The sequence below is a fragment of the Erpetoichthys calabaricus genome, chromosome 2 (assembly GCF_900747795.2).
Source record: "Erpetoichthys calabaricus chromosome 2, fErpCal1.3, whole genome shotgun sequence".
Lineage (NCBI taxonomy): Eukaryota > Metazoa > Chordata > Cladistia > Polypteriformes > Polypteridae > Erpetoichthys > Erpetoichthys calabaricus.
The window spans coordinates 121,049,572-121,072,274 of NC_041395.2; the positions used below are offsets into that span (position 1 = coordinate 121,049,572).

The 22,703-nt window shown below is 36.4% G+C and overlaps 1 protein-coding gene across 1 annotated transcript in view; it reads right to left on the reverse strand.

The window, feature by feature from the left end:
• ift80 (intraflagellar transport 80 homolog (Chlamydomonas)) overlaps positions 1-22,703 on the reverse strand; it is a 246,937-nt gene that overhangs the window by 182,654 nt on the left and 41,580 nt on the right. The window contains exons 6-8 of the mRNA XM_051923320.1: positions 11,488-11,597; positions 5,235-5,324; positions 2,493-2,630 (exon numbers count right to left, since the gene is read on the reverse strand). Coding sequence (XP_051779280.1) covers positions 2,493-2,630; positions 5,235-5,324; positions 11,488-11,597 — 338 coding nt within the window. The remainder of the gene's footprint in view (positions 1-2,492; positions 2,631-5,234; positions 5,325-11,487; positions 11,598-22,703) is intronic.

Genomic DNA, 22,703 nt, shown 5'->3' on the forward strand with positions numbered 1-22,703 from the left:
TGTGATATGAGGACTATCCTCCTGTGGACAACTGAATTCATGCTTGTGGATTAAAAATGGTTCACAGACCACAGTTTTGAAAATGACTGCTACAAGCTTCCAACCTTTTGTATTAACATAACATCACAGATAACATTGGTCAGCCTGTTAACTACTTAAACTAACCAATTTATAAACTATTATCAGAGAAATTAACAATCATTTTCTGAATGCAGACATGCAATGTTTGGTCACCTAGACTCAGAAATCTATGTTTTTTTTTCCCTGCCCTTCATTCAATCACTAGTAGCACTCAAGTGTACTGTGAAGGAAGTCTTGGTAAGCTTTGCAGTGCATTTCAAGTATTTTTTCAACATCCAATTCTATTTATAATCAGTGTAACTTACATGTTTATGGTTGATAGGTCTAATAGTAATGAATGTTGTGTTACTATTCTTTATTTTACCATCACATTTTGCAGTAGTCAGTTGAACATAAGAGTGGTCAAATGTAAAAACGAGAGCATTTATGCAACATGTAAAGGTGGTAGAGGTAAAAGTGGGTATAAAAAAAAAAACAACCCATAACATTAGAACAAATCAAATTTTAGTGCAACATTTACAGTAATGAATGTAAAACTTATTATTATTATTAATATGATATTGTAACAGGCAGCATGCAGGGACTAGGAGTGCTTCCATCGGGTTATGCCCTGGTATCGGATGTATTTGTGGGTCCAAGATAAAATACCTCATCCAGGCGAGTTGGAGGTGGATGGAAGAAGGACAAAATTTAGCTGGAGGAAAGGAAGGAGAGAGGAAAAAAGAACAAGAAGACTTGTGTGGTTTATGTCAATTTTGGTGTCTTTTGGTAATACATTTGTGTTAATAAACCTTTTATTTATACTGGAACAGGTGTCTGAGTTTAGGGGACTGCAACACCCCCTACTAGACATAATATATAATTTTATGGGCATTTTTTTACTTCTGCCCTTGTGTTTAAAAGGTGTAAAATTGTTTAACTTGAGGGTGTTTTGCCCATTGCTCCCATTACTTTCAACACTGATATGTAACTGCTCATCTTATGCAGTTAAGACAAAATTACTTAATTATTTGGCCTATTAGTGCTCTCATTCTGCCACAAATGACCATTCCAAAACTGTTGATCACCTTCTTACAGAGAGAACCAAACAACGGTTTTGTGAACCAGAGGAAAAATATCCTTAAGACCCTTACTTTCTTTTTTTCAAATAATTTACTGAAACAGATTTATAAAAGGGAAACATAGGTGCAAATGGGATCAAATTAGTTATTCATCTCTTGGTTTGCCTTGCTTCTCATTATTATAAGTTTAGCTGCTGGTTAAATAAAAAATAACCTATTATGGGTCCTCAATCTTAAAAACAATAAGTGCATTAAAATTAGGGGAAAATATATATGTTGCATTAGTAGCAGTAACTGATTACTAATTAAGAAATGGTCTGGAAGCAACACCTTAAGTTTCTATGGCACTTCAGAACCAGAGTCTGACATCCCTGTTTAAGATTGTAATTCTAAATACATAAAAGATAGCACTAACTAAAGTTATAATCAGAAATATGACTAAAATTGTAGTTTCAGAAAATGTAAAGAACATTTCATTTACACTCTTCAAGTATTCAAGTGTATTTTTAGTCTTTCTGGTGGTTAAGGGTTAAATGGATTCTTGTTTTCCTGCTGAGCAAGCAGTCTGCAAAGTGCAAGGTTTCATTGTACAAGATACAGAAAGAAACTCCTGGAGATTAGTCATAGTAGTAATCCCCAGATGCCTCAAAGTCATTAACTCATTGTGTACTCTGGAGGCTAAACAATGTTTCTCTTATTGGGGGAACCTCTTCAGAAAGTTACTGTTATATTTGTTATGGTATTTAATTGTATTTATTTTTGATCACATACTGCCACTAAATAAGTAAACAATTATAGATTTTAAAAAGTTGTATATAAAGCCAAATACAACACACACACTAACATGAACACAGAGCATAAAGAAACACACCAAGTTTTTAACTAACAGCTGAAAGAGGAGCTTGAGAAGCTTAAGTGGTTTAAAAGTTGTAAACATGCCAAGTTCATTGTCTGAACTCTGTGCTAAGTTTCAAGTTTCTTAAAAAAAAAAACAAAAAAAAAAAAAAAACATAAAAATAAAAATGTACATAATGTATTTTACATATACATGTTTCAAAGTTACTCAAGAAAAAAAAACAGTAAATATTATTAAACAAAAATATAGATAAAATGTTACTGTATATAAATCCATTAATTTTTGTCAGGATGGAGCACCCCCATGCCTAAAAAAAGCAATATATTATACTTGACAAGTAAAATATTTAATATAAAAAAAAAAAGTGTTTTCCCCGCCCATTTTTAAACATTTCTGCTTTTCATGCAATACAGCTATGCAAAACTAAACAAACACGTTCTAAGCCAGAAGAAACCCAATTACAGCATGTTAGTACACTTGAACTGATCACTTACCCCAGTTCTATCACAAAGACGTAGAGTGTTAAAAGACCCAACTGTGAAGAGCTCACCATCAGGAGCCCAGGCTACAGAAGTGATAGGGTAGTCATGAGAAGAGGAACTATAAAGCAAGCGTCCATAGCTGTCCCAGACCTTCAAGTCCAAAGTAAAAAACGACAAATATTCCATATTAAAGTCTGATGGCATATTTAGTAATGCTGCTGTATATGCAAGTAAATGAACTGTATAACAACTGATATAATTTAGAGCTAGAAACTCACTAGTGAGCTTAAATTGTCTATTGAATTCAGGTTTACTGTGTTATGAAAATGACAACAGGAAAAATAAACCTGACAAGGTAATACTGCAACTTTGATATAAATTCTTGAATAATTAATTAGTTCCAACAGAACAGACTTTGTCATAATGTCCACTTGCAAAACAGTAACGAGTATGTAAGCACTAACACCAAATACTGCTCTTCCTGTATACACAACGAAATTATGCTTACCAATATTTTTGTTAAAGTGATTAATCAATTACTAGCTGACAGGCGGTGTAAGAATAGGAACGGAAAACGGTGAGAAAGGAATTCAGAAATCAAGAAGAAATAAATACTTCTTGAAAGACGCAGTTGTGAATAGGTGTTTTGTTGGAGACGACAGATAATGAGTCGAAAGATCTAACCCTAGAAAAAGCCACGTGCATGTATCTTGGACTTCCTGGAAATGTGGACGTAATATCATCATTTTGCCTACATGTACGTTGTTATTTTCAGCGTTTGCGTGCAGTGCGTCTGATAGTCCTTTGTATTGTTCCATGCGCAGATTTTGTTGATGTAATCTGAGATAGTTGAGACACGCGCCCTCTGTTTTAACATAGGCATCTACGACGTACTGTTGGAATAGTTTGCTGCTGGGATGCAAAATACTAAATGTATTCATTATTGCTAATCTGTACGCGTAAAATTGGCATTGAGTAAGCCTTATTCGCTTGGCGGTTCTTTCATCGGGAACATGTTGTAAATCTTTGTGCCAGCCAATGTCTCCTAAAGGGAATAAAAGTGGGTAAACCATAGGATCGCAATTCATATCGAGCGTGGAAATGTGTTTACAGGAGTTGCCTATGGAATAGATGCAATTGTTCCTTTCGGCAGGCGGTTTGCCATCTTCTCCGACGAAAATCGCTGTAACATCGGTGTGACATGTCGGGGCATTGTATCGTCGTAAATCCTGCCTAGGGTTTTCCTTGAAAACCATTCGAACAGATGATGTTGGATTGGACTGAGCGATTTCATGCATGTGTTTGTATGATTTAGCGAAGGAGTTGATGGTTCTGAGCATGGAATCTAGCTGGAGAAGTAAATTTTCGCTGCATACAGAGTTTGCTTTATTTTGTAAGCATACTTCAGTAGCTTGCGCTGTGTCAAAAACATACAACTGTCCATATCCTGGAGAGGTAGAAGTATTAGCGTATAGTGGAGAGATTTGGTGATAAATTTGCCCGTGTATTTTATAACAGTATGGTCCGTGGCCAGGAGGTTGAGTTATCTGTGCATCCATGGAAGCAAACGCTAGAGAAGAGTTGTATTCTCGAATGTGTTCACGATAATTTTTAACTTCTGATGTTTCTTTACAACAGCTTCTTACACAGCAAACAGGTGGCTCAGGAACAGGCAGTTGCCAGATTCAGGAATAGAGATGACGTTGTACAAAAACCCATCGACAGAGAAGATACTGTCGTTCATTTTATAACAAAGGCTTAGGAAACAACCGTCGCAGTATAACGAAAATACGAAGGAGCGAAACCAATAGCAAGGAGCGAAACCAATGCCAATGGTCAACAGAGTACCTTTCTGTACCAGGCTACGGAAAAGACTCCCAGGCGCACACATGGCTGAAGTGAAAGTTCACGTGGTCAGGCTAGATATACGGCGGTGACGTGACACCAATGGGGTCATGAGAGAGGAGTGGGGAACGCGGTAGTCCGAAGGAGGAATAGGAATCAAGAAAAGCGGTGTGGGAGTGTATGGGAGACCTCAGGCAGTGTGGAGAAGGGTTTGGAAGAGCAGTAATAGGAAATCGAGAAATGCCGTGTCAGCTGCGTGTATATAAAAGTATAATATAATATTACTGTTATATATATATATATATATATAAATAAAAAGATTGCATTAGATACATTGTTACTTCATAAAATAACAGAAACAAACTATTAAAGTTTAGAATTAAGACCTGCTTGACACTTTAAAAGTTTGATATTTATTTTTTCACAATCATTTTTTCTTTTATAAATTGTAAAAATACCTATTGGCGGTTACCTGTACTGAACTTAAACTGAAATCTGACTAAACTTAGGTGAACTGGTGTTACTAAATTGGCTCTAGCGTGTGTGAGAAAGAGTAACACCCTGTTTAGGTGTTGTTCCTGTCTTTAGTCCCTGTGCTTGCTGGTATATGCTTTAGAGTTGGAACAGACTGTTACTATGCCCTCTGAAGTATTTTTTCATTTGCCATTGTTTTTGTTCTATGCCTTGATTAAAAACTGCACACATTTTCATAAAAACTGAAAAAATGGAAGTGTTCTAAAACTTTAGACTGGTAGTTTATATGTATACACACACACACACGACTTTGACCACAGCCTCAATGTTCATAATTAAGAAAATTCTTCAAAAATACAGCGACTTTGAATTTCACTAGACCTTTCCAATTTGTTAAAATCAAGTAAACCATGTTTATTAATATAAAAAGTGTACCTTATATTTACAGTCTTCCCCTCCTGAAAGTATCAGATCATTTACAGAGTTCCAATCTATTTTCAAAATAACCCCATCATGGGCTTTCCACTGTAAAATGAGAAAATGCACATATACATAAACAAACAAAAAAAAAAGATTTTACTTTGGAGATGATTATAAAGAATTTTATTTGATGCTTATTTAAACTTGTCTATAACACAATTACTGTAACATATAAAACAGGATGGACAGGCATTCTTAACTACCTAGCTCTAAATTATCACAACAGTCTGCATCATTATTTTACATAGCATCTAAAATCATGTATGTACTCCACCACTATGCAGTACAATTCATTAAGAGGAAGAAATTTTGCAATCCTAAACATATCATTAAAAAACACATTATGACCATATCCATCCTTTTATTTTAAACCTACCTAATCTATTTCAGGGTTACAAGAAGCCAGTGTCAACCCTGGTAGGATCATGTACAAGGCAACAACCACCCATGGATGTGGCACAGATGTGCATCACAGGGAACATGTATGCACACACTAATACAGAGCCAATGTAGAGCTATGGGCTAAAACGGAGTATAGAATTCCTTAAAGTAAATGCACTTATAATAATACATATTAAATATAGTTTTGGTTACATTTTTGAAGGACCTTGAATTTAATAAAAACTAAGGGGCTCCGCCCCGTGCTCACTTTGCTTGCCCACCCCTGGGTTTGGTTTACCAGATATACAATTTAAAGAGATTGTTATTTTCATGGGAATTGTTATATATGCATTACATTCACTTTTACTTTAAAAACTTTAGTAAAAACAATACTTGTCCTTTATTTCCTGTCCTGGGTGTGGTTAAATCTTTCTCACAGGACATATAACGATGCTCGTGTTGTGAAGGGGGGGGGGGGGGGGCTGGTGAACGCACGCTAAGGAGATGCTGTCGGATCATCTGCTGTCTTTCTGCTGCTGCTGCGTGTTCTTTGTCTCACTGCAAGTCGATCATTCAACAGCCTGTACAGCAGCTGTCCTTTTGCCACTTCGTGTCTCTGCCGCTCGCATTGTGAAGGGGGGCTGAACACACCCTAAGGAGTTGCAGTTGGATCATCTGCTGGCAAGCTGCGTTTTCTGCTTGTCGCGCTTTGCGTCAAATCATTTCAAAGCCTGTACAGCAGCTGTCCTTTTGCCACTTTGCGTCTCTGCCACTCGAGTTGTGAAGGGGCGGGGAGGGCCTGAACGCATGCTAAGGAGAAGGGTTTGGATCATCTGCTGGCAAGCTGCGTGTTCTGCTTGTCATTGTTTTAAGAGCTGGGAGCACATGATGTCTGCCTGCCAAAAGCATTCCACCAACTGCTTGGTTAGATGTCCGTGAAATTGTTTTAAATGTGGTCTCACTGCCTTCTCTCGCGGGACGTCAAATTGTCTTCCGAGAAGATCACGTCTCGTCTCCCTAGTCTCCCTCCCAGGATTTTTTATAATAGAGAGATGTTTTTATTTCACTGACTAAAAATTGATTCAATTGGAAAACAGATAATGAAATGGATAAGCTAGTTGTTACCAAATTTAACACAAACCATAAACAGAAACATAAACTTTTCAAGTACATAAGTATAAAATAAATTTGGATTACTTTCAAAAGCATAAACTGCAGAACCATGGTGTTGTCTGATTTACATAAAAATATACTACAAATGTTGATAGACAAAAGAATCATTACATAAGCAAGGCATTGGGCTGTTATTTCAAAGTTTTCTTGGAAATATGTAAGAGTGGATTCAGAAAGTTCCTATTCACTTTCTATGCTTGATTATATGGAAGATTTAATTTTAACATTGATAAAATTGGTATTTTTGCCCATAAATTTACACTCAATAATCTATATTAACAAAATGAGTACATTTTTTAGAAAATTTTCCAAATGTATTCAAAAGCAAAAACTGAAATCTGTCATTCAGCAAACTCTGTTAAAGCTAAATAAAAGCCAAATAAAGTGAACAGCTAACACTTTACAAATGCTTTTGTCACTTAACTGGCCATCAACCGAGTACAAGAACTAAAATATGCAGGATAATTAGAACAGAATCTAATATACATTATGCCGAGACTCAAAAATGGTACAAATTGTTGACAAAAAAAAAAAGTAGTATACGATGTCCTGTCAAAGACTGATACTACAAATTGAAACTCTTGATAAGCTAATATTTCCAGCCCCCCAAAATACTATAGATAGATAAAATTTATATTATTAATTACACACACACACACACACACACACACACGCAGTGTTGTATGTAAACGTTTGGCTATCCCTTGTCAAATTTCACATTTTGTTAACATCTGAAGTAAAAGCATTAAAGTAAATACAACTTAAACATTAAACAAATTAAAATGAACAGCTATGGTTTATTTGAAGAACTAAAAACAATGTTAAAAATTAAGAGAGTAAATGTGGCATTTGCAAACATTTGGGCACCCTGCTAAGTCAGTACTTAGTAACACCCCCTTTGGCAAAAATCACAGCTTGTATCCTTTTTTGTAATCATCTATGAGTCTTTGAATTCTTGTTTTGGAAATTTTCCTCCATTCTTTATTGCAGACCGCTTCCAGCTGTGAGATATTCTTCAGCTGTCTTGCATGCACAGCACGTTTAAAATCTACTCACAGATTTTCAATGATATTCAAGTCTAGTGACAGCAAAGGCCATTCCGAAGCCTTCACCTTGTGTTTCTTGAGGTATGTCATAGTAGATTTCAAAGTATGTTTTGGATTGTTATCTTGTTGTAAAAGCCATCGTTTTTTATCATCTTCTCATTGAAGATTTGGCTATATTTAGTTGAATCCATTCTTCCCTGTACTCCCAATATTTCCTGAACCAATAGCTACCACACAACCCCACAACATAACAGATCCTCCCCCATACTTATCAGCTGGCAAGGTATTCTTTTCTTCAAATGCTACTTCTTTTTTCTCCAAAGAAACATTTTATGGTTGTGACGAATGACTCTGACTTTAAACTTCATCTATTCACAGCACTTGATTCCACAAAGGCAGATGTTCGTTTGCATACTTGACACGTTTTTTTTTTTTGTGATAAGATAGCTGATAATGTTTCCTTCAGATGACTCTGGCAGGAAAGCCTATCTATGCAAGTAATGCTGCCTGGTATGGCAGCCTCCCACTGCTCTTTTCTCACCTAAACCAGTCTATAGGTCCTTTGCAGTCAAAATCAGGGTTTACCCTTGTCTTCCTGCACAGTATTCGAGCTGTTCTATCAGATAGTTTTCTTTTGTTGGACTTCCAGTTCTTGTCTAGTCCTCTACAGTTCTCCTTAAATGAAATTTCAAATGGTGTAAATTGCTAGCTGAAAGTCCTTTAATACCTTTTTATATAGTATTCCCATGCTTTGTATTCATAAGTAAGTTTAATATTTCAGATGCTCGGTCAGTTGTTTAGAAGATCCCATGATTGCTGAGTACTGCGCAATGTTTGGGGAATCAAAGAATTTATTAGGATCTTGAACTATCATCAGTTGGCAATTCCCAATGACAATTCTTGAACAGAGTAATACCTTACAAGCTGAGGCAGACAAGAACAATGACCTAATAAACAGTAATAACTTACAACTAAATGTTTACCAAGAATTTTGCAAATACCATATGATACCCTTTTCTGTTTCATTATGGCTCTGTCCCTGTGCATAAAGCCATGTTCATAAAGACATGGTTTGGTAAGTTTGGTGTGGAGAAACTCAAGTTGCCTGCATAGAGTGCTGACATAAATCATACTGAACACCTTTGGGATGAACCAAAATACTGCTTGCAAATCCAGGCCTTCTTATCCAACATCAGTACCTGACCTCTCAAATGCTAATTTGGCTGCATTGGCACAAATTCTCACATAAACAATCCAAAAATCTTGGACAGATACAGAAGAGTTACAGACACAAAGAGGTGACCCACTTGAGAGAATAATTTGGAGGTAACAATAGTTAAGTATTTTGGTTTTCTGGGCACATTAAAATGTATAAGCATCCAACCATCCATCCATCCATTCTCTAACCCGCTGAATCCGAACACAGGGTCATTTGTTTTAGAAATGTCATGAATTGAATGATGAAAATGTCAAGTAAACAAGAAGAATGTTCCAAGAAGCTGAGTGTTGTAATGTTCTTTCATGCCCCTAGTAAGACTTGCTAGTTGGCATATATACAGTTTTCATAATAGAATAATAGCTGAACATTGAAGACCAAGGATGGAAATTGAGAATGACTTATTTTAAGCTGGTTATGCTCTATACTAAAGCACCTCATGCCTTTTAACCAATCGGCACATAATAATGTAAGCATTTTGTGCAAATTCAGTTGTTTATAAAATGAACATCTGCCCTGACTTTGACCATTCTGTAACAGTCTACTTTGAAGAATGCTCCATCTTTGGCATTTGCCGAAGAGATAATTAAAGATGCAATGGAGAGTTTTCTACTGCCTGGTTTTCTGACTCTAAGAGATTTTATAAAACTCATCCTATTAGAGGATGTTTCTTTCTTTAATTAATATGTTGATTTCTTCCACACACTCCATATTAATAATGCCCATTGTTTTAGAATGGGATGTCAAATAAAATCATATAAGTGCTATGGTCAGGTGTCCACAAAATTTTGCCCATATATTGTACTTCAACATTAATGGACAAAGCTACTCTCCAATTTATACCCAAAAGGTTGGCCTTACATGGATCAAAAGGACCTAAAAATGAAATCCATTCATAAACGGAGAAGCCACCAGCTTCCCTTCTGTCTGGAATATCTGCAGACTTTGCTACATATAGCACACAAATTAACAAAAGAACTGAGCACCCATCTGCAAGAAAAGATGAAAACCGAAACATGATTTAAAGAAAAAAAAAAGACAGATTCCAGCCTCACTAAAAGAAAATGAGGTACACAAAGCAAAGCAGGACAGGCCTATATGTAAAACCAATGTCATAACCTAAAGGAAGCAAAGGGTTACCTGATCAATAACCATCAGAAACAAAACTGGAAGAACTTCAGGACAAAAGATTACTTCTAGTTCTTAAGGTGATATGAACTGAAAACAGTTTAAGTATAATTAAAAATTAACAAAAGTATTAGGTACAGTTATTTTTGTTAATTCAAGGTAACAATTCTGTGTGTATGGCAAATCTTTAGTCTTTATTAAAGTTCTTCATTCTCCAGCTGTACCAGGAAAGCTAAATTTGTGAGATTAAATGATTGCCACGTAATCTGAAACTGACAATCATTCTGCAACTCTGAGCTGTCTGTGGGACAGAATTAATCTAGAGACAAAGACTCTGTAAGAAAGCAAGCTAGCCACTACAATTACAATAGCTTTATAATAGATACATCAGGAATAATATTTTCTAAACTGTTTACATCTCTGAAAAATAATTTAAAGGGTAAATATCTCACTAGACTGTGCTCTCTTTATAAAAGAATGACATATAAACATCTAGTCAGCTTATTTTGTTTTGTTGCTTTATTATCTTTAGTAACTGCATAAACACTCATACATCCATTTCTAGAATCCTAGTGTTATCAATCGATTGCATTACTTAGTTTATTAAAGGACCTCTGCCGTTACTTTTTTGACCATTCTGATCATTCTGTAACAGACTACTGTGATGAATGCTCCCTCCTTGGCACTTTCTGAAAAGATAATTAAAGATGCAATGGATAAGTTTTCTCTTGCCTGGTTTTCTGACTCCGAGATTTTATCAAACTCATCCTAGTAATGGACAACTTTCTTTCTTGAGTAAACATCTTAAAGAACACGCTAGCAACCTACAAGTTCAAAATTCAATACAAAAATGGTGAAAAGTGATTATATAGTACACAAAGTTCACAAATTATTTTATTTTCTTCAGTTTGTAATTAAATGTGTTTTTACATTATTAAAACAAAATACTACATACTGATTTTATAGTTATTATTAGGTTAATCTCACTTTTGTATGCATCAGTGTTATTTACTGTAGGTCACTTTTTAAATTCATAACCTCAAAGAGTGAGATTGTACCCAGGCAACAATCTTGCACAGAATATTTTTTTTTTTTTTTTTAAACAAGGAACATACTCAAAAAGATAAATGCTCTTGGATTATATAAAAAGACACCTAGACATTATCACAAAAAGCAAACAATAAGAAAAAAAGTGGAGACATGACAAACTCAATCTTAGTATAGGGCGTGAGGTGGAAAAATGTCTCCTGCATAAGCACATTACCTGTATAACCTTTGCACTTGGTTGAAGTGGCTTAATAATCAGCTGCTTCCCTGATGTGAAGAGGATCTTGTCTGAATCTGGTCCCCAAGCAACAGAATACACAGATGTTCCTTTAAAATAAACAAAAAAACATTTGATTTTGTCTAAAGCGTGACTTATAAATAAAAGCATTATGCAAAAGGTATTTGAACAGCGTGTACTTCACAGAAACATATCCACTGGCTTACTGGCAATGCTCTTCAAAATATAATTTTATAAAGCCTTGCTTAAAGTATTCTAACCCAGAGGTCATTAAAATGTCAAGATTATTATCTTATTTCCAGGATTCCTGTTCATTTTTAAACAGCAAAATTCCAACTTTTCCATTACTTTTCTGTAACTTCTAACCAATGTCAATGATTTACTGCTACTATAACAATAATGGAAGTGTGACAAGTCTAAGTTGGAGTTAGAACAGTGCTTTTGAATTAATGCCCATTTTCCCATCTAACTCAAGTCTTGCAGACCTAATTCACTTGATGTTTTGATGATTTAATTATTAATTTGTGTGGGTGTGCAATAGTTCAATAGCACTGTGTATGAATGTGGGGTACAATTTATAGAAAGACAAACAAAGTTAACCCAACACTGTTAAAGCATGTTTATTTCAAAGAAAAAAAATTCAAAATAATAAACAGCCTATATTTCTTCTCTTTCTTCTTTAGATTTTCCTCAGCTTTAATTAAATAATTTAATTTAAAATACATTTTTGCACCGCATTACTTGTTTTTTATCTGTATAATTTGTTTACTCCAAGAATATTAGCAACATTCCTCAGTATCCTCAAAGTACACATAAATCATGAACTGAATTAATCATGAACTAATTCAAAGTGTTGTGAATGTTAGAAACTTTGTAATTTTTCCTGGATTTAATTTTTCTATTGGAATATTTTAATGCAACTACTATTTTAACTATACCATATTTTGCATGAGAATAAACAAAATAACTAAATACTGATACAGAACATACTGAAACACCTAAGCTGATTTTTGGAATTAAAACACACCACACAACAAACTTGTTCTTTACTTTTACTTATAAACAGCATGCACCTCTGAATAGGTTTTGTTAAAACAGATCAAAATTACAAGTTTGAACACATTAAAATTTGGAAAAATGCCTTCTAACAAAAAAATTCTGAAAGCAAATTAAAAAGGTATTGCAAAAGGATAGAGAGACTAATATTAAAAAAACATCAGAATCATGTAGCATTTGGAAGTGATTTACTGATGCACCACATACCTTCAAACAAAAATAGTAAACTGCACAGTAAAACTATCCAAAACAATCTACCCCACCACATACTCTGTATGCCATCCATTTTAGTTAAACATCTATGGTGATTTACCAAGTATCAATGAGCTGTTACTCTCTAGTAAAATAATATAGCTTGACCGTTGGTGGCAGCATTTATTTATACTACTCCATCACATTGTTACTGGCAAATTTCATTAACTTTTGTGCTTTGTCCTATTTACAAGTCTTTTCTGGGGTTTTGAAATTTAAGGATTCTGATGTGGAAGTCAACTTTCATTTATGGAGCTTTTTTAAATAAACTTATTTATTAGAATTTTGTCACAACACCATTTTGATTTCTCTGTGGCCACCATCATTTTGTGGATCCCATAATCGTGATGCAGGTCCTAGTTACCAGGGGTGTGGCCTCAAATACATGACATGGAGTGGTTTATTAGGTGAGCAGTTAACAGGTCCCTCGGTTGCCATTTTGCATAAGAATTTAGAAGAAATTAAACTGAATTATTTATTTTGGAAAAGAAAAGAAAACAAACTTAGACTGAAACAGTGGATACACAAGCTTGACGGAGCCTCACCCTACCTTACTCAAACAATTAACAAAATATAGAAAGCTCAAATTGATGGCAGATCACATTTGAAGAGGAACAAGTCTGATGCTGATATCCAGTAAACCACTTGATGCATCACGATTTTAAGTAGTTAAAATTTAAATGTAAATATGTTGATTACTTCTAAATCATTTTGAAAAAATATCCTCTTCATACAGCAATGGAAAACATTTAATGATTCTTTATGATACAGTTCTGTGTATACAAATAAATGGTTTTTGTGTCCATGGCATAAAATGTCAAAGTGAATGGGAAATTCCAGCCACATTGGAATGCATATGCACATAACATGCAGTGGGTGCAATATTGTCTCTCTATTAAAAAAAAAAATCTTGGGAGAGGAAGTCTAGGGAGACGAGACGTGATCTTCACGCGAAGATCACGGAAGACACTTACTTAAAAGACCCGCAAGATGAAAGAGATTGGCCACGGAGTGTCTCACGGGGACCTTAAACATGAGACTTTGTGCCAAGAGATTGACCCAGGACCGTCTCGCGGGGACGTAGAACATGAGATTCTTGCAAGACACACCCTACTTACAACCAATATCAAATAAGACCACAGGCAGCAAAACACTCCGTCGTGTCAAGGCTTTGAGCACACACAGATCCAGGGCTCTCAGTGCATATAAAGCGTATAAGGACAATACGTTATAGATGAAACGTTGACGACTAAGCAAAGAAGAAAGAGCAGTGCGGAGAAAAGAGATTCAAAAGCACTGGAAAGAAAAAGAATAATCTAGGTGCAAATTCAGAAAATAAAGAAAGTAATTATCAGCCCGGAACAAGTGGAACTGAAAAAAAAAGCATGTCCAATCGGGCTCAGAATTAAAAGACAGAGTAAAAGACAAAGTAGAACTTCATAAAGACATTCAAAAACGTTGGCGTTATACACATGCAGATCAGGTTAGAGATTATGAAAGCAGTGGAATTCGAAAGGCTAAAAAAAAAAAAAAAAAAACGGTGTGATACACATGTAGAGAAAGTTAAAGAATATGAAAGCAGGAAAATTAGAAAGTATAAAAAAAAAAGGAAAGTAAAGATCGCAGTAGTACAAACAAACGGAAATTATTACTCAAAAAAAGGGAAAATAATCACCATGGACCAGGGGTCATTGGAAAAAAAAGCAGGACAAAGCGAGGTCAGAAATAAAAGACAAAGAGTAGAAAACAAAGCAAAACGTCATAAAGAGGGTAAAAAACAAGGGGGCCAAACACATGCAGAGCAGGTTATAGATAATGAAAACTGGGGAATTCAAAAGACTCAAAACAAAAAAAAAAAAAAACCCAAAAAAAAAAAACAACAAAAAACAAAAAATGTAGGCACGAAACACATGCAGAGCAAGATACAGAATATGAAAACAGAAAAAAATGAAAGTGTCAAAACAAAGGAAGTAAACATCGCATTAGCGCAAACAAAGAGAAATTATTACTCGGAAAAATAAAGAACAGGCGAATAGAGATCGAATATATGGACATAGGTGATATGTCAGAAGTATGTAAATATTGTAAGGCTCTGAAGTTTAAGTCAGAGAATTTCAAAAACGGGGTTTATCTCACATGCATTTATTGGTTACTTTGCAAAAAAAAAAAATTATTAACTGCTGAGAACTACAGAGAAACCTATCCTGAGTTATGGTACAAAGTCATTAAACACATGTCTTACAGACCTCATTTAAAAGATTCAGCATGTTGGGACTCGAAAGATTCCAAATATTGTTTTTACCGAAGTTCTGAAATAAAAGTGAAACTAATGAAATAGCAACAATTCAAAGAAAAAAAAAATCTTAAAAGTGTGTATCCAGAAAACCAAACACAGTGGTTGGCATGCGAAGCGAGCGGGCGGCGATCCCCCTAGTTTACTAAAACAAGAGATAAATATAAATGGAAATGCCATGAATTAAACCACAACTGGGGTAAATCCACGATTATGTGCACAATCACGATATTTAAGCAACCTACAGAAGCGATTGTTGGGAACATCTACCATGGGTCAAAAAGAGATATGGGCGCAATATCTGCATACTGAGTAAATGTGACTTTATGTGTGAAACTGATGGGACAACCTAGACAAGATTAGAGATTTGTCATAAAATAGAAGAACATTTGACAAAGACACAGACAGCCTTTCTAGCAAATGATCAAGAAATATTTCAGTTTTAATAACACAAAAATGAAATACATCTGCTATTAAGAAGGTGAGAGAGGCTGTATGGCAATGCCCGAGTACATTACAGTTCTGAATTTGTGCATTGCATAATTAAAGGTTAATGGCATTATTTAATTAAACAAGTTGGAAAATGTATGGATGACTTAACATTCAGGTGCGTCTGAAGTCCGTTCAAGCACTGTAGCCCTTAATGAATGGAGTTCAGTAAGTTCTACAACATTTGAGGGTTGTGGGGGCCTAAGGGTATCTCACCAGGATTGGGCAAAAGGCTAAAAACAGGCTGGACAAAACTCTAAACCATCACAAAGACCACTCTCTTTTACACACACACACACACACACAAACACACACACACACCCTTCAAATACAGTGGGGCAAAAAAGTATTTAGTCAGCCACCAATTGTGCAAATTCTCCCACTTAAAAAGATGAGAGAGGCCTGTAATTTTCATCATAGGTATACCTCAACTATGAGAGACAAAAATGAGGAAAAAAAAAAAATCCAGAAAATCACATCGTCTGATTTTTGAAGAATTTATTTGCAAATTATGGTGGAAAATAAGTATTTGGTCAATAACAAAAGTTCATCTCAATACTTTGTTATGTACCCTTTGTTGGCAATGACAGAGGTCAAACGTTTTCTGTAAGTCTTCACAAGGTTTTCACACACTGTTGCTGGTATTTTGGCCCATTCCTCCATGCAGATCTCCTCTAGAGCAGTGCTGTTTTAGGGCTGTCGCTGGGCAACACGGACTTTCAACTCCCTCCAAAGATTTTCTATGGGGTTGAGATCTGGAGACTGGCTAGGCCACTCCAGGACCTTGAAATGCTTCTTACGAAGCCACTCCTTTGTTACCCGGGCGGTGTGTTTGAGATCACTGTCATGCTGAAAGACCCAGTCACATTTCATCTTCAATGCCCTTGCTGATGGAAGGAGGTTTTCACTCAAAATCTGATGATACATGGCCCCATTCATTCTTTCCTTTACACGGATCAGTCGTCCTGGTCCCTTTGCAGAAAAACAGCCCCAAAGCATGATGTTTCCACCCCCATGCTTTACAGTAGGTATGGTGTTCTTTGGATGCAACTCAGCATTCTCTCTCCTCCAAACACGACGAGTAGATTTTTTTCATCTGACCATATGACATTCTCCCAATCCTCTTCTGGATCATCCATATGCTCTCTAGCAAACTTCAGACGGGCCTGCACATGTACTGGCTTAAGCAGGGGGACACGTCTGGCACTGCAGGATTTGAGTCCCTGACGGCATAGTGTGTTACTGATGGTAGCCTTTGTTACTTTGGTCCCAGCTCTCTGCAGGTCATTCACTAGGTCCCCCCGTGTGGTTCTGGGATTTTTGCTCACCATTCTTCTGATCATTTTGACCCCACGGGGTGAGATCTTGCATGGACCCCCAGATCGAGGGAGATTATCAGTGGTCTTGTATGTCTTCCATTTTCTAATAATTGCTCCCACAGTTGATTTCTTCACACCAAGCTGCTTACCTATTGCAGATTCAGTCTTCCCAGCCTGGTGCAGGTCTACAATTTTGTTTCTGGTGTCCTTTGACATCTCTTTGGTCTTGATCATAGTGGAGTTTGGAGTGTGACTGTTTGAGGTTGTGGACAGGTGTCTTTTATATTGATAACGAGTTCAATCAGGTACCATTAATACAGGTAACGAGTGGAGGACAGAGGAGCCTCTTACAGAAGAAGTTACAGGTCTGTGAGAGCCAGAAATCTTGCTTGTTTATAGGTGACCAAATACTTATTTTCCACCATAATTTGCAAATAAATTCTTTAAAATCAGACAATGTGATTTTCTGGATTTTTTTTTCTCATTTTGTCTCTCATAGTTGAGGTATACCTATGATGAAAATTACAGGCCTCTCTCATCTTTTTAAGTGGGAGAACTTGCACAATTGGTGGCTGACTAAATACTTTTTTGCCCCACTGTATAGCAGCAATCTGTAATTAACTTAACCTAAATAAATAAAAAAGAAACCTTATGTAATTAATTCCTTCTTTGTTTGAGCATGTCTGGCCATTATCGTGAAATGGGGCATGCAAAGCTATTCACTTATGATGTTATTTCCAAACAAACAGAATTGAAAGGCAATATTTATTACGGCAAGTGAGTTATGGATATCCGGTAAATACTGCACTCTGATGGCAAATTGTAGGGTGATCAAATTTTAAAATGTCTCAGACTGTGACAATTGTGTAGCATGTATGCCTGGAATAAAGCCCATCCTTATGTGTTCAATGCCTGCTTTTTTTCTGATTATCATTAGCAAGGATCAGAATGGTGGTGGGGGCTCACATATTTTCACAAATGAACTCAGGTGATTACACACAATGCTTAAAGTGGAAACAAATTAATGCTGGTGCTCTGTTTTTTGTCTGCTTCTTGGTCCTCCATGTAAGATTGTTCAAAGATTGACTTATTAATCAAGCGTGGTTCCCCCTTGGAGTTGCGTGTGCTGTGGTAAATGTATTATGATGACATTTCCAGCACAGCATAACTTTATTAGGTGGGAAGCCTGTTAAAACTGGGACATTTTGATATTTTTCAATTATTTACTGGGACACACAGCATGAATTCTGAATTGTCCATGTCACCAGGACGTCACTCTAGTAAATTATACGGTCAGTGAAACAGTTTATCAATATAACATGCAGATAATGCAGCTGTGAGGTTGGTTTAGTGTAAAGTTAATACTGGGTAAATGTTTACTTATACTCTGCATAATGGCTTACACCCCACAGGGTTCTTTATTCATAGATATCCTATCGTTTTGCTGGCTTGCATTTTATACCTTTACAGTTGGGAAGGTCATTTAACTTGCTAATTATTGCAAGTCTGCGGTGGGCTGGTGCCCTGCCCAGGGTTTGTTTCCTGCCTTGTGCCCTGTGTTGGCTGGGATTGGCTCCAGCAGACCCCCCCGTGACCCTGTAGTTAGGATATAGCGGGTTGGATAATGGATGATGGATTATTGCAAGTTAAAGCATCACGAGGACAGAGGTGCTGATGTACTGGTTCTCTTTTAGCTGTGCTCAAGCAGCATCCCAAGCATGCTCAAGCTGCCTGTGACAGCAACTTCCTACTCATGCATGCAGTCTGCTGTTGCATCATTAAATTGTATTGGGGATCTGTTTGTCAATAGTAGCTATCAGAGGTTAAAAACAGCAAAATATACAAGTTGGTGTAACTGTAGTCAAGGTAAAATTGAAAAAGTAAACTAATTTGTAGCTGAAGTCACACAGAATGTTTATTCGTTTTAAGATAGATTTTGAAATTTAAAACATGTGATCTAAATCAAAAATTGAAATGCCTCGAAAAAGTTCTTTGAAGAATAATCGTGATGCATTTCAACAAAATTGGTTCACTGGGGACTAAGACAGACATGAATGCAGACTATTGCACCCATGAAGTTTGGGAAGCCTAAATAGCGTTATGTAGCGTCACCAATATAATTTTTGATAAATGCATTTAACATAGGAAAAAGAAAAGCAAATTGATTCAAACAACTTACAAAGTAATCAGTTCTTTGCTGTGGCAAGTTGATGATGCAATGTCAATGACTATGACTTATTTAATATAAAAATTGTTTACAGTAATCCCTCACTTATCGCGGGAGATAGGTTCCAAGGCCGACCGCGATAACTGAATTTCCGTGAAGTAGGGACACTATATTTATTTAATTATTTAACATGTATTTGGACGTTTTTAAACCCTCCCTGTATTGTTTACAACCCACCATTTACTCTATTAAAAACAGGGACAACTGCTAAGCAATATGAAAATCGGTAGATAAGTTTACACTTACTGTATAGCGAAGTACACGTAGCAGCTTGTAGGCGGTCATGACGTCGTCGACCTTGTTGCAAAGATTCCTAAAGCAGATTCCCACCAGACTACTGCCTTATCACGTCCACTTGCAACTCATTTTGCACCCTGGTTAAAGGACACTGTGGCCGTAGATCTTATATGCTTTTCCTCCTTTTTAAATAAAAAGAATCGATGTCCTGCAGCGGTGTAGCTGTTCCCTTCCTTCAACATATCCAAAACTTTTACCTTTTCTGCAATCATTTGCATCTTCTGTTGGTGCTTGGACACGGCCCCTGAAGCATTAGCACGTTAATGATGAATGAGTGAGATGATTAATGCAACACTCTGTCGCTGAGCCAATCAGCAGCACACAGGAACTTAACTGCGTGCTCCGATTGGGTAGCTTCTCAGCCATCCGCCAATAGCATCTCTTGTATGAAATCAACTGGGCAAACCAACTGAGGAAGCAAGTAAAAAGACCCATTGTCCGCAGAAACCCGCGAAACAGTGAAAAATCCGCGTTATGTATTTAGATATGCTTACATATAAAATCCGTGAAGTCGTGAATCCGCGAAAAGTGAACCGCAAAGTAGCGAGGGATTACTGTATTGCAATTCTGTAGCCATCATACATCTTGCCTGAAGAAGGGGCATGAGTTGCCTCGAAAGCTTGCATATTGTAATCTCTTAAGTTAACCAATAAAAAGGTGTCATTTTGCTGGACTTCTCACTACATCCAAAATGGCTAACACGGTACAACACCCTAGTACTGTAGTCATCAGGAAATTCCAAGAGGTTTGTACTGTCCTTTAACAATACTTGTTGTTTCAGACAATCCAAGCTCCCCTATTCATTTCAAGGAGTGGGCATACCACAGACAATTCCACAGGGGTGTTGAAAGCAAACAGACTTTTTATGAATTGAATACAACTACAAACATCTGTTATTATTATATAATATGCATGCACATAGTCATGACATAATCTATATCAAAAAATATCAAGGGGCTTTCTTGCTAATCCTTGTTTGCTCCATTGGTATAAAAGCTTTATGTAGTTTGAGGGTAGGAGCACACCAGGATTCTTGTCTCGGCTTGGGGGGTGGAGGTAGAAGTAATGGGGATAAATGGTATAGATGTGGAAAAATTTATTTGTACGTCTCCATGAAAAAAAAAAAAACCCACAATGGTCTCTGAAATAACTTGAAACTGATAAAAGTAATTGGCACTCATCATTGTTTATTCCATATTTAATAAAAATCAGACTTGGCTTTCAAAGAGACTTCTGCACCAGTCAACAGGTAGTTCAACTGATGATTAAGTTTATAATACTTTACCATTTCGTAATGAACATCAAGATTCATTTAAATGAGAAATCAGCAACATCAAATACCCCCCCAAAAATAAGAAATTTGGTAAACATTTGATATAAAGAATCAAAAAGCATGTAAATGTTTATGTTATTCTTGGCAAATTCTGCCAAGTACTGGTAGTTAATGTGGACTGCACTATGCTTCTAGAATGTTTAGCACTACTCACAGTCTCCACCATTTATTCCATGTTTTATGCTAATATAGGTGTTTGGTGGTTAAACATTGGGAGCTGAGGTTTAAGATGTGCAGCATATGTTATCCTTTTTAGTATTACAATCTCTTTTTTCTGGTTTTGCCCACTCACTGTGCAGGCTCTCTGTCACTTGCTAGCTCAGTGCAGGGCAGGCACAATGTGGATAATAAAGTAGATTGATTCAGCCTGGTTCTGTTTGTGTTTAGCCATTTCAATTCACAGTGTAAAAAGCGGAATAAAGTAAAAAGGAATATGAATGATGTACAAGGTAAACACTATTCAGCTAAATACAACCTGTTAAAGCAATGCAGAATAAGACCGTTCTTAGTTTACATGTACAGTGCTTGCCTCCCCAGCAAATGCCAAAAAGTAATTGACCATTTTACAAATACAAGTCACCTCTTTAACAAGGGATTGTACATTCTCTGCAATGGAGTTACGAAAACATTTTATATATTATATATAAGCTGTATCCAGAAGGAACTAAAGAAAAAACTGTTAGAGCACATTTAGCCCCTCAGTTTTAAACACAATCTTTTCAAAACTCGAATAACTTTCTTTTACAAAAACTAAAACTAACAATAGGACCTACTGATGTGCCTGTAAGCAGAATAAGCAGCCCAACTTAATCATTGCTTAAAATGGTTAAAGTAGTATGTGCTTACGAACATCAAAAAATGTTATAAATTATGATAAAGATTACTTCATGTACTCGCCATATTGTATCCTGAATACAAAAGAGTTCTGACAAACCCCCAAGTATGAACAGCCATACTATACAAGTCAGTATTTTAGTCTCACTTTCTCTCCCCTTTCTTTGCTCACTGCTTAACTATAACCGCACTGCTACTTCCTTGCCTGCTTTATAAAAGGTGCAGCTGCCACTAAGGGAGCACTTGCTGGATTAATAAGTCCTGATCTGATCATGTGTGTGTGTCATTAGAGCACATAAATTGTGAGGACAAGCGAGAAAAGGATTACAAAACCTGTTTTATCAGGATCTTTTGTCAGATCTCCCTTTGTTGCTACACACTATTGAGTTTTGCACATTAGATTTCTAGAATCTACCTAAAATTTGACAAGAAAGCATGTTGAAACTTTTTACTCAAGTTTTCTTCAATTCTTGAAGTAAGGGTAGAAAGTGAAGAGGCTTTACAAACTTTTTTTTTTTTTGCTAAAACTTCCTAACAAATTTTCAACCTTAAATTGGTTAAACGTTTTTTTTCTCACATCCCCACAGGTGAACTTTTCTCCAAGATTTTGTTTCTCATCAATCAGTAATTTTATGATCTCTACAATCTATAACACTATGCCAAGGCAAAGAGAGGACTCACAGATGCCTTGGTTACCAAACCTGACTAGCCCTAATCCTTTTTGATGGAACAGAAACTAGCTCAGATAAACCTGGTGTCTCAATTTAAGCGAGGCTTACTTGCTAAGCACACTTTGTGGAAAAAACCCCAGGGCTTCTACCCCTGTGTGCGAGTGTTGGGTTGTCCAAATACAAAGCATTCTCTTTCTGGCCCTTCTTCCTCTTTTCAGTCAAGTATTTCCTACCAAGTATCTTCCCGAATCTATAATAAAAAACTCCATTGGTTTGAGGAGTTTTAAACCCAATAATGGGATCACTTTGGACCAACCTCCAGAATTAGTTCTGAGTTCAGGTCAGCAACAGGGACACCAGCCATTTGTTCTGCCTGGTGGCTCTTGTTATTCCTGCACCAGTGGCCTCACACATAACCCAATTT